The sequence below is a fragment of the Thunnus thynnus genome, chromosome 2 (genome assembly GCF_963924715.1).
Source record: "Thunnus thynnus chromosome 2, fThuThy2.1, whole genome shotgun sequence".
Lineage (NCBI taxonomy): Eukaryota > Metazoa > Chordata > Actinopteri > Scombriformes > Scombridae > Thunnus > Thunnus thynnus.
The window spans coordinates 22,268,126-22,280,633 of NC_089518.1; the positions used below are offsets into that span (position 1 = coordinate 22,268,126).

Sequence of the window (12,508 nt, forward strand, 5' to 3'; positions counted from 1 at the left end):
AAAACTGTTGCCACAAGGTTGGAATTTGTCTAAAAATATTAAATATTGTATCCTGTAACATGAAGATTTCCCTTAACTGGAAATAAGGGGCCTAACGGAAACCAGAAGTATGTGGGATTATAATGAATTGTTTAGAGCAGGTGCCGGTCTAATGTATGCCTGTTTAACCCTGAGGGCTCCGATGAGAAGCACTGATAACACAGAGTCGGGCTTATGATATGGTTTTTCTCTCATGCACGCATACCATGACTCAACTCAGAATGAGGCTGCTATGAAGTGCCAGCAGCACAGCTCAGGACCCAACAGCAGCGTAGGCTGCCCTAACTATGCCTGACTGGAGAATTAGGTACAGGGGTGTCCACAAACTTTTGGCAGGATAATGTTGTTTTAAAGCTTCCTGTTGAGATAAAAGCACTTGGCTACCATGCAGTACAATGCTTCTAGAAACCCACTACTTTGCCACAATAATGGATGGACATTTATTAGTTCAACAGGTATATTAATCGTATTGGACTCCGCTTTGATGGATATAAAGAAATCCACATACTGCGCAAGCTTAAACTGAAATTCCAGATGAGTGAGTCAACTCTGAGACCCGCATATGTGACAAAATATGGTTGTGTTGTGTTATAAGTAGAGGTTGGTTGGTCTTTGTGTGCCTCTCTTACAACCACTACCCCCTCTCTCTGTCTCAGTTCCTTCTTGTTTTTTCTCTAATTTTTTTTTTCTTTCCCTGGTGTTTTATGCACCGGCATGTGAGAGTGCGGTTGTGCAAGCTGTACCTTGATAGGGGCCAAGCATTAGTTCTGGCAGGGTGGTTCTCACATAAGACCTTTACTACACACACACACACACAGACACACACACACACACTCACACACATAGAGAGAGAGAGCCAGGGCTTCACAGCTTGTTATTCTTGATGCAGCTGGAAGCCTGAGCACTGTTCTGTGTTAGGGTGGCTGGCTGAACTTGGGCCCTGGACTGGTTTGCTTTCAGTCGAAGGCTCGGTGGCCAATGACTGCAGCATTATCAGTGTCATTCTGTCTGTTCTGCTCCAGTGCACAAGTCAGTCCATATGAGGCTTATGTAAAGTCCAGCTTGTGTCAGTGGCAGCCGTGCTTTGGCCTCTGTACTCATGTAATATGTGCTGGCTTATGGAGAGATTCTCACTGTTGTTGAAATACAAACTGCCATTTTAACTCCTTTTTCCCAAATGTAGTGTATTTATGAGTAGCTTTACAGACGCAAGAAATGGTCAGTCACACATTTGTACAGTTCCTGGCAGCTTAAGCCTTGTTCATAAAGAGAATTACCCTTCCGAATGACAGGCTTGCAAAGAAGTAAAATAGGAAATCACCAGGAAACAAAAGGCTTTGTTTTGTTTTGTTTTAGGGATGAGGGCGAATATAGTAAGTCATAAAAGTTTCATGTGTAACAGTTCAACAAAACAGTTTTTAAATTACCCCAAAAAGCCTGAAACATTCTTTCCCCCCAATGAACCACTTTGTCAAGTATAAATTTATGTCTCTGTACCAACTTGCGTCATGAATGTGCATGTGATTGTAAGACAAGAAGGGAAAAGTGAGAGAAAGAAGTACGTTTGTGTAAATGTATTTTGGAAGCAGGTCTATGTGTGTCTCTTTTCCTTTCTTGGTACATCCCCACACGTGTATACTTAATGTGTGTGTGTTCTTGTAACTTACTACATAAGTGCTGCCGTCACCTCATTGCTGTGTTCCCACACACCCTTTGGCTGGCCCCTCTGACTGCGTTTGGTAATGTCTGTCTGCAATCGCTCGCCTCACTCCACTTGGAGCACGCACCAGGAGAACTGCCTGATCTGTGTGCAATCAGGCTGGTGGTAATCAGCTGTGCATCTGCTCTGCTCGGTCCCATGCGTATGGTTCAGTTATCTGTGTTATGTCATAGAGAAGCCAAAGCTGTGATATCAGCCCTAGACTCCCCAGCCATTACTGCTGTCCACTTTCCAAATAGTCATCGACTACTTTACAAAACAGACAATCAGTGTTTTCTGTCTTTTATTCATTCCTTGAAGTCTGATTGAGTTCATACAGTTTTCTTATATTGACTATTTATCCCCCAAGTATCAGCTCGGTCAGCCTTCCATTATGTAAATGATCAGAGATTGAGTTGAAGGACGAATGGAGAATTGGTTATGGATTGTTTACCTGTCGGCATTCTGGAAAAACAATTCATAACATGCCGCTTTGAATAATGAACCACTTCCGCTCCTTTCATACTAATTTGCTGATCTAATTGATATGAGACAGGTGCATTTATGCACCATTGTTATCAATTTGAACTACATTTCCCAATGGAAATCGTTACAGTTTCATATTGAGGGCCAATTTTGGCCTTTCACAAACAAATTGGTATTCTTAGCAGTAATCAATGATCAGTGGACTGACCCCACAGTCAACACAATCACTTCCTCATTATTTCAAATGATCACATTCACATTAAACTTTTGAGAAAACATTTAGCAGAATGATTTAAAGTCACCACATTTATGACTGTGACTTAAAACTTATACATGCATTACTGAATGGCAAAAGAGTTTGTTTGCTCTGGTCCAAGTCAGTTGATACGTTGGTGAACTTGGTGTGTTTTCCATTTGGTTCGTTTTTTTTTCAGACAGAGTAGTCCAGGTCTGACATTGATTCATTCTCCGCCTAGTTGCTAGCAGCTGCTAAATTCGCTCATCGGCGTCCCACTATACAAAGCTCACCTGGCTATTGGAGCCGTTTTGCTCAAACTTGCCAAGTACACCTGGTAGTTTGATCGGATTGAGGTCGGACCATGATCCCGCCACTAACGAACCGCTCCAGAGTTCATTTGGGACCAGACCAAGACCGCCTCCTCTAAAGGGTCTTGGTGCGGTTGTTTTGGTCCTCACCCAAGTGTGATTACTGTGTTCACACCTGCCCAAACGAATCGTGCCAAGGGGGAAAAGCGTGGAAACTTTTTAGTCCAGTTAAATGGAGACCCTTTAGAGGAGGTGGTCTTGATCCATTCCCAAATGAACTCTGGAGTGGTTTGTTTGTGGTGGGAACATGATCCGACCTCAATCTGACCTGACTACTTGGTGTACTCACTAAACTTGCTGAACAGGTCCCGTAGCCAGTTGAGCTTGGCATAGTGGGATGCAGATGAGCGAAATTAACAGTTGCTAGTAACTAGGCGCAGAATGATCTGATGTCAGACCTGGACTAGCGCACAACGTTGTATTTGGCCAGTGGACCTCCTCCAGGACCTTCTCCCTGTGTTTATGTTCTTGCTCCCGCAATCTGCCCATTGAGTGAAGTGTACGTCCTCATGTGGCTTGCGGTGCTGCATTTCAGCTCATTTGGATTTTTCTCTGTGTGAAAAGAAACTGAACCAAGTCGAAAACGCACCAAGTTCACCAACGTATCAACTGATTTGGATCAGAGCAAACGAACAAGAGGTGTGAAAACACTCTTAGTTGTCAAAAGAGCCACCCTGTTGCTGGTGACATGAGGAATGTGTTGTTCCAAGAAAAAGCCTCATCTTTTACACAACTAAATACATTCTTAACCATAATTGCCCAAGGGTAATTTTCCTCTCAATGATAAACATCTGTGTTGTATCACTTAGTCTCTAAAATGTAATTGCTGTTTTCAATACAGGATCAAACAGTACAAGTCACTGGCGTTCTCCTTACAGCAAAAAAATTAATTATAGTAATCCTTTTATATGTATTTTGCCAACAAATGTAATTAACAAGCTCTGTTTCAGTTTCCATTGAATAAAATCTGCATGTAATCTAGTTCTGCAGTGAGCTGATATGTTGAGTCGGCTCAGCTGCTCCATATGCAATTTATATCAAGATGGTATTCATTGTTCCCCTATACTAGCCTTGAATTTACTGTCATTGGTATTGTATCACTATCGAAGTATGTTAGATCATACTACTGATGTTATTCAAACGGTCGTTAGATGTTTGTGTTGGCTGTTGTTTCATCTTTCTGCTGCCGAGCAGTGTATAGCAGGCAGAACAAATAATGTTCTTTGTCTTTCTTATCGTGCTCATGCTTCTTGGTTTCTTTGGCAGGTTGAAGGCTTGGAGGAAGTTAAATCAAAATACATGTGATTGCTTTTAAGGGGTAGTTCAGTATATTGAAACTTAATAGTGAGTGTTATGTCAGTCACTAACAGTATTTTTGGCGAGAGCTGACAGCGCAGAATGTCTGAAGATAGTGAAACCGCCGTAGTCCTCATCCTCGGAGAAAAAAGCGCATCCACTCGAGCATACAAGCTACAGATACATGACAGCGTACCAGCACACAGAGTGACATTCAGCAAGTCAATCCTGTGCTGTGAAGATGATGGCTGCTCAGTTTCACCCAATGACTGAATACACAAGTTTACTTTGAAATTCATATTCAGGCTTTGCTGTGAGAAAAGATTGATTTGAAATACTTGTATATTTCCAAAAGCTAATCAGACCCCAATCGACTGGATTCTTTTGTTTGCTTCTTTGTTGTTTTTAATTGCAATATCTTTTTTTTTTCCTGCAACAAAATGTACTTGTACACTCAGCAAATCTCCTTAGTTAATGCCACAATTTCCGTAAATTCTTTTCCCCACTTTTTGTCTTGGGTTGTGGGTGGAGTATGTTGACATCAGTTCAGACTTTGAATCTGCCTTAATGACTTGCTTGTTTCCATTAGTGGATGCTTAAAGGGATTGGTGTTGGGTAGCGGTTGCAAATTGTTCCTTTTGTTGATGCATCAACTGATAGGAATGTGACCAACTGTTTAATTCTGTCTTTTTAGGGTGAATTTTTCCATCATTTCTGTGTTTTTCTATCCTTTCTTCCAGAACTATCCGTCCAGAGCATGTGGTGCGGTCGGTGTACAAGGCGACCGGGTGCACTGACAACCCCAACCACCATGTAATCTACCTGGAGCACGTGGTCGTACGTATTACAATCACACACCCTCGCCGTGGGGACCTGTCAATCAACCTGACCTCACCCTCAGGGACCAAGTCTCAGCTGCTTGCCAACAGGTAGAGAACAAGTTGTGACCACATTTAAATCAGAATAAATTAATACAAGTCAGCTTCTTTGCAGTGACATTAAACTGCTGTAAGTTACTTATAAATTTGGAAAAATGTGACTTGTAGTTAAATACTTAATGTTTCTGTATTACATTGAAAAACATTTGCATTATTCTCTTAAAACGTAGATCAACTCCTCTATGTTTGCTTTGTAAACAACAGTAAATATTTTTAAATTTGGACACTGAATGCACTGTATGTAGGCTACATTCACCTCAAGTAAACCACAGTCCTACAATGTTTGTCGAGTTCATTAGAAACTGTGATTGTACTGGGTTGACTGGTTGTAATTGTTTGCACAGGTACGTGCGATACTTGAGTTGTTGCCTCATCTGATATCTTGGTGTGATTTCTGTGTGTGTGTGTGTGTGTGTGTGTGTGTGTGTGTGTGTGTGCATGTGTGTGTGTATTTTTGATGTGTAGGTTGTTTGATCACTCCATGGAGGGTTTTAAGAACTGGGAATTTATGACCACCCACTGCTGGGGAGAGAAAGCAGCAGGCGACTGGGTCCTAGAGATCTATGACTCACCTTCTCAACTCCGCAGCCAGAAAGTACCTGGTATGAGAGAGTTACACATTTCTTTAATAAAATTCAATAAATTAAAGAAATTGGTGAACATTTCAATTTGCATTTTTAAAATTTAATTTGAAGCTACAGTGACAAAGTGGAAAAGACAAAGTTGTGACTGGACTCAGTGCACGACCAGGAGGGGCACACGTGTTGCTCCGGAGGCAGTGAACTTAAATTAATGGGTCTTTTGAGCAGTTAACAACATAATAAAGTCTCAAAATGGGGAGTAGCAGTTTTTAAAAAGCTGTTACCTATATCACAGCAATCCTGTGTAACTTGTGCCTAGTTTTCTCATGGGGATTATTAAAAGTTTTCATGTAATATAATCTACTTATGGTAGCAGCAAAATACCTGTTTTATAGCTGAATAGACTAAGGAGTTACTGCTCTCTTACACATCTGTTGTTAAACATGATCATAATAGCAGCTCTACATACAAATATACAAATTAAATAAATATCAAAGGACACCCAGCTGCTCACCATCAGGACAGTGTGTGTGTTTTTGTAAGATGACTTTTACAACGTTGCTGTTTCCACAGGAAAGCTGAAGGAGTGGTCACTGGTGCTGTACGGCACATCTGTGCACCCATACTCGCCTCTGCGCAGCGATAAGCCTCGCTCCACAGACATGCTGACGCCCACCGACGAGGAGTTCACAGAGGAATACAACGGTGAGTGATAAATCCAGAGCCCTTACAACACAGGTTAGCCACAGTAGCAGCCACGATGTCCTGCTTTGTATCGTAAGTCTTTTGATATTTTTACTGACCTGTCACAAAGACAGTAAGTTGTACTGCAATGTTAGCTGTAAGGGTATTACTAAAGGCTGTGATTTGGGCTATATAATCTATTCTTATGGGCTTTACTCCTTTACACTGTGTGTCTCCAGGCCCCTGTGACTCTGAATGCAACGAGAATGGCTGTGAAGGTCCCGGACCCCATCACTGCATTAACTGCCTCCACTACTTCCTCAAGTTCAAGAACAACACCAGGTCAGATTGCTTTTATAGCATCAGTATCGATGTTGTTCGTGCATTGTTGTTGCCAATCTTCAATATAGAACATTAAAGAATCACAACATGACCAACATGGTAACCTATTAGACTTTAAGACTTGCACATGAAAACTGTAGGAAATTATCTAGTTTTATAAATGTTTTTTATTTAAAACCACAGATCAAAAAAGCTGATTCTGTGACCGAGCATATTGCCCTGATAACCTCACCCGTAAATTACGTCACGGCACCTTGTGTCTTCACCTTCCCTGTTTTATATGGGGGTTGTTAAAAAAAGATTCAGAGCCAAACAACTTAAACATAAATTGTTAACATAAGGTGAGAGAAGAAATACAAAGATGAGTCATATAACAAGTGTGTGAGTGAGTGAATAAACTTTTCTTTTGCACCTGTTTTATATATTTTGTATGGAGCCTCGCAGTGGTTATAGAGAGAAAAAAAATATATCGAGGTCACGTTTTACTACATCAAGCGTTTGAAATGCTATTGCGTGCACATGAGATATAATTTGTTCCCACGTTTTGGTTCATTCATGGACACAAGATGCAGCTGCCATGTAGCTCTTTTTTATTTAGGAGATAGTGATCAGTGTTGTCGAATGAGTTGTGTGCGTCTTTACGCACGGTGGGTATACTTGGATTAAGACATACCGTAGTTACGTGTCAAGAGCCTACCTATGTGTTCAACGTAGGCTTTATTATGGTGAAGATGCCAAGTTAAGGTTGATTTTTATAGTTTAGTCCTTAATTGTCGGTGTACAGTCGGTGCACTTGGTAGCTCACTGCATCTGTGCGTAAGAATATGTGGGTGCACAAAACATGCCTCACATAATTAGTGATTTTAAGGAATGTACCTTGATGTAACCCCATAAAGCCAATAAGCTGTTAATAAGGCTCTACTATAGTGAACACATGGTGACTGATAATCTAGTAAACTTACCAGTATTTATCAGTTGAGATGCAATGATAGTGACTGAATCGTTGATACAGTACACTCGGCTCTCTGTATACACACTTATCTCATGTGTACGAATGAACCAAAACATGGGAACGAACTGTATGTCATGTGCACACAATAGCATTTCGAACGCTCAATGTCGTAAAACATGGCCTCAATATATATATTTTTTTTCACTCTATGACCACTCTGGGGCTCCGTAATTTTGTATATATTTTTGCTTATGGACATTTTTTTTTTAGGTGGTATAATTTAAGTGGTGATTATAATTGTTTAAAATTCCTTTCAGTCTCTCACTTCAGGGAACAGTTTACAGACATTCAAAGCATATGTGAAGATATAAAAGTATCTCTAGAACCAATTTGTTTCTTAATTTAAAAAGTGCATCTGAGCTACAAAGCTAAAGATAGAAGATACGTCTGACTCAGATGTGATTCCAACAAAGTCTGATTGTTTTTAGAAGAATTGGAAGTCTTGAAGTCCTCTGGGAATTGACAGCCAAATGAAGCGAGGTAATATTAGTTCAGAGGGTGTCAGTCAGAAAGTTACGAAGACTTTATCTTCAGTCGTCTGAATCTGGTTATGGATGAATCTTTACAGAGCAGGAAAATCCAGTCGAGGGTGAAGATTGGGAATCTTTCAAAGGCTTTTTAACCGTAATCTTAAATAAAATCCATCATCTTAGTGATGAACTCTGTCTCATAATTTGTTATTTTGTAAGAAACTATGCATGAATTTTATCCACTTAACTTGGTACAGTATGTTTCCTACATGAAGGCGTAAAAGAGTAAAATTTTAGTGTGTCTTGTTGCTGTTATCAGTTTGTCTTTTCAGTGTCACATGATATAATTTCTGGCTTGTTACAACTTTCTGACCTTGAGTCACCATTTTTTGTGAAAGATTTTTGAATTTTAGAAAATCACATTATTGGTGTGCAATTCTACACATTTGCCACCATTTAAGGTCACAGGTCACCGCTTTTCCCTGTTAGTAGAGCTTTATGTGAATAAGATTGTCTAATGGTGTGTCTAAATCTGTGTGTGTGTGTGTGTGTGTGTGTGTGTGTGTGTGTGAGACTGTGAATTTGCGCATGTGTGCACATTCGTGTGTGCCCTTAGGATCCCATTAGGATCAAAGTCTGTTGTAATTGCCTTTGTGTCGGCAGGTCTCTGCACTAATAAAAGGCAAACCGATGCAGGTGCATGAGAATGTGCAAGCTTAGGCGCTGCCTTATCATTAGCCCACTTTAGAGGTGCGTTGCCCTTTTCTGCCACCACAGGGAGCAATTGATGAGTGAAGATTGGAGGGAGTGGTGGGAGGAAGGACGAAGGGTGGTGGTGGTGGTGGTGGTGGTGGTGGTGGTGTTTAATGTTCAGATAATTACATCCCTACATATGTGTTTGATGGTCTAGACTCGCCAAAAGGTGTGTCGGTCTTTGGAGCTTTGTAGGCTGTTTGCATTTCTGTGTGTGTGTAAAGGTCTGTGCATTATATACAAGACTGTAGAAACTCACGTCATAAGTCCAATAAGTCCAAAAATCTGCAAAATGTTCTTTAAATTATGATCATTCTCTTTCTTTTTTGTAATTAATTTACTCTCATTGTCCCAGAGTTTCTCTACATTATTGTCTATTATTGCGTGTTTTCTACTTCACCAGGAGTAAATTCTGGTGGTTATGTATATCTTCATTTTGCATGGCCCAAAAAATGTCAAATTTAAGGACATTGAATCAAAAAAATATTAATATCCACCTTCTAAAAACCCACTAAGTGTAATTTTATATTATAAAATGTAAACTACACTTTAGCTCCCTGTATTCCCACAAGCAAATATTTAGGAAATTATCTGTGTGTCCTTAGTGATAACTAAGCACTGATTGTATAAGATGATAATGTTCATAAGCAAAGAAATGCATCTGTAAAGTTACAAAATTTCAGTTCATGTCAGCGTGCTTTATCGGCTTTATTGGAAAGGTAACTGACATTTCGGTTGGGCTCACTTTTGTTTTCACCTCCCAACAATAGTGAGTTTAATGTGGCTATTGCACCCCTGAGGTGATTTTGTGACTAAAATCTTATCATAGCCTTTTAGGAATGATGGCCAAAAATACAAAAGTAAGCGTAAAGGTCATGTTATAAAAATAAAAACGTGAAATGTATCTTAATTGCTTCTTCCACAGTTTCACGTCTATATGATTTCAAGGACTCAATCACAGACATCTGCCAGTACTGACAGTGTGGTCAGGAAAAGGCTGTTTAAAGTGTTTCTCACATTTAACGGTGTCCTTGATGTAGGCGTTACATTATAGTGTTTTTGTAATTTTTATTGTTTAAATAATAATTTCAGCATAGCAGAGAAACGGTGCTGAAGTTGGAGGACGAACACATGGCAGTGTGTACGTGCACACGTGGATTATGTGTTTCACACGTGCCATATGTGTTTCTTGGCAGAAAAGTCCATAGTGTGTGAAGAAGGCTTAAGGAGTGTGTACATGAGTGTGTGTGTTTTGTGCTCTTGAGGATTTCAGAGATCTTTTTCACCTTAGGAAGGGAGCCTCCGGGTGAAATGGGGGGGTGACGGAGGGCTGTGAAGTTATCCAACAGATGTTACACCTGTTCACCATATAGCACCCGCACGCACACACTCAGCCCCTTTACTTCTGTATCTGTTTGTCCCGACTCAGTATGTGCCACTGACACATGAAGTTTAAATATACAGTGGGAAATTGAGTCCTATAAAATTATGTTTTACTTGAGCTTATTTTATTTATGATTACACACAAAAACCTACAGAGTATTATGTGCTTAACACTCACAAGAGCCATGTGTTTTTTGTCAGACATATGTTTTACATTTTGAAGCTGTTAACATTATATCGAACTGCGTGATGACGGCTGTTAACCGTGGAACAATGATGTCGATTTGGTCCTTTTTAATATCATGTTCAAGCAGACTGGCATCACGGTAAACTACAATCATAATATGATGTCTATAAGGTGATTTGTTTTTGCTTTCTGTGACACTTTTCTTTCCTTTCACCCCCCCCATCTCATCTCTTTCCCCATTTCAGGATGTGTGTGTCCGAGTGTCCCAGTGGCTTTTTCCGTGATGATAGGAAACGTTGCAAGAAGTGCTCCTCGTTGTGCGAGACCTGTGTCGGTAGCCGTAGCGACCAGTGCACTACATGCAGGGCTGGCTTCCACCTCAATGAGGGCTCTAACACATGTGTCGCCACCTGTGTCGACAGCTTCTACCTCGACCAAGGTATGTTTCCCTTCTGGCCAAACTGCCTCTACAATGCACAAATGTTGTGCATTGTAGTCAACAATTTGTTTCCTAAATCGTTCGTTGGTCTTAGTTATATGCTTCTTCTAACTTAGTGTTTTTTTCTATGTTCATGAAACAACATTTAAACTTAACTCAACTGGGCAGTTCTGCAGATGCAGCAGCAAATCGCCACCAGCAACACAAAATCTATCAGTGGCTCAGCCGTGATTGATACGTGCTTACTCAGGGTCATTGATTTGTCTTGGCAAGTCCATTGTTACTTTGTCGCCTATTTATCAAATTCTTAAGGTGTGATGTCCCTAAGATTAGTGAATGGTGAAATCTATTGCTTCTCTATTGTGCGGGAAAGTATTCCATAAAGAAGACGCCATCAATGTCGCAAACAAACTGGACTTTTAGGAAACTCTTTCTAGTAACTGCATCACGAAAAAAAATATTAGGTGGTCATAACTGCTTTCGTTCACTGCCTCACAATGATGCAGTTGTATTCCTGATGTAACGTCTAGCCACTTGTTTATTTTAATACACCTGCTGAACCGAAAAGGACTGAAACGCCTGTGCTTGTTAGCTGTTTTTTTTTTTTTTTTTTTTTTTTTTCTCGCCCAGACTAAATTGGGAAAAATCATGAAATAGAACAGATCTGCAGAAGGATTCTTGGGATTATGTTTAGGAGAAGTCAGCTTGTTTTCTCTGTGTTGACCACGGCTTTATAATAAACAGCCGTGTTAACATACAGTATGAACTGTATGTATATTCTTACTCGTTCGCCTTGAAGATGTATGCCAGCCTGGATGAAAGTGAAGCAGGAATGAGAGACTGAAACTATGTATATCTTATAATTATGTCTATATATTGGTACGCAGCCAAGATAGTGTAAGTCCTGGCAGCTCCGAGAGTCTTTGGCAGCAGATCTGATGTGATCTGATCCAAATTCAATCATAACATTTCAACGGGCCAAGATGTAGTGGATATTTTTTTTCCTTTGAAATGTTGGCACTGCAGAGCTTTGTGTTGTGTTAAATGAGCTATCTAGAGTTTATTTTCTCTTTGTCAGACATGACAGCAAGCTGAGGTGAATTCAACTGGTGGACATAACTTTTACAGAAAAAAAAAAGTTATGGCAGAGTTTCTGCCAATCACATAGATCCATAAAAGACTATTTGACTAGGGATGTATCTAGTTGCGTTTATTTTTATCAACTGCTTAATTGTTTAGTCTATAAAATTTCTGAGAATAGTATAAAAAGGTCCATTACATTTAGCCAGAACCTAATATGACGTCTTCATATGCTTGTTTTCTCTGATGAATAGTCTAAAATCTAGATATTTTTTAACATACTATGATGTCAAACAGAGAAATGCAGCAAATCCTCACATTTAAAGGGCTGGAAATCCTGAAATGACATTTCTGCTTTGTAAATGATCAAAATTGTCAAGTCATTTTCTCTTGTTTGACTAATTGGTTAAACAACTAATCATTTCAGCACTATTGTCGACCTGCAGTTTTCAACTGAAATGAGAAAGTGAAAACTTAGAGGCAAAAGTTAAAGTGGATTTTCTTCCAATGGAA

At 39.9% G+C, this 12,508-nt stretch overlaps 1 protein-coding gene across 4 annotated transcripts in view; it reads left to right on the forward strand.

Moving 5' to 3' along the window:
- The window catches only part of pcsk5b (proprotein convertase subtilisin/kexin type 5b), a 79,852-nt gene that overhangs the window by 34,345 nt on the left and 32,999 nt on the right, over positions 1-12,508 (forward strand). For all 4 annotated transcript variants that reach the window (XM_067611141.1, XM_067611168.1, XM_067611158.1 and 1 more), the window contains 5 exons: positions 4,867-5,055; positions 5,530-5,666; positions 6,219-6,350; positions 6,569-6,671; positions 10,722-10,915. In XM_067611141.1, coding sequence (XP_067467242.1) covers positions 4,867-5,055; positions 5,530-5,666; positions 6,219-6,350; positions 6,569-6,671; positions 10,722-10,915 — 755 coding nt within the window. The remainder of the gene's footprint in view (positions 1-4,866; positions 5,056-5,529; positions 5,667-6,218; positions 6,351-6,568; positions 6,672-10,721; positions 10,916-12,508) is intronic.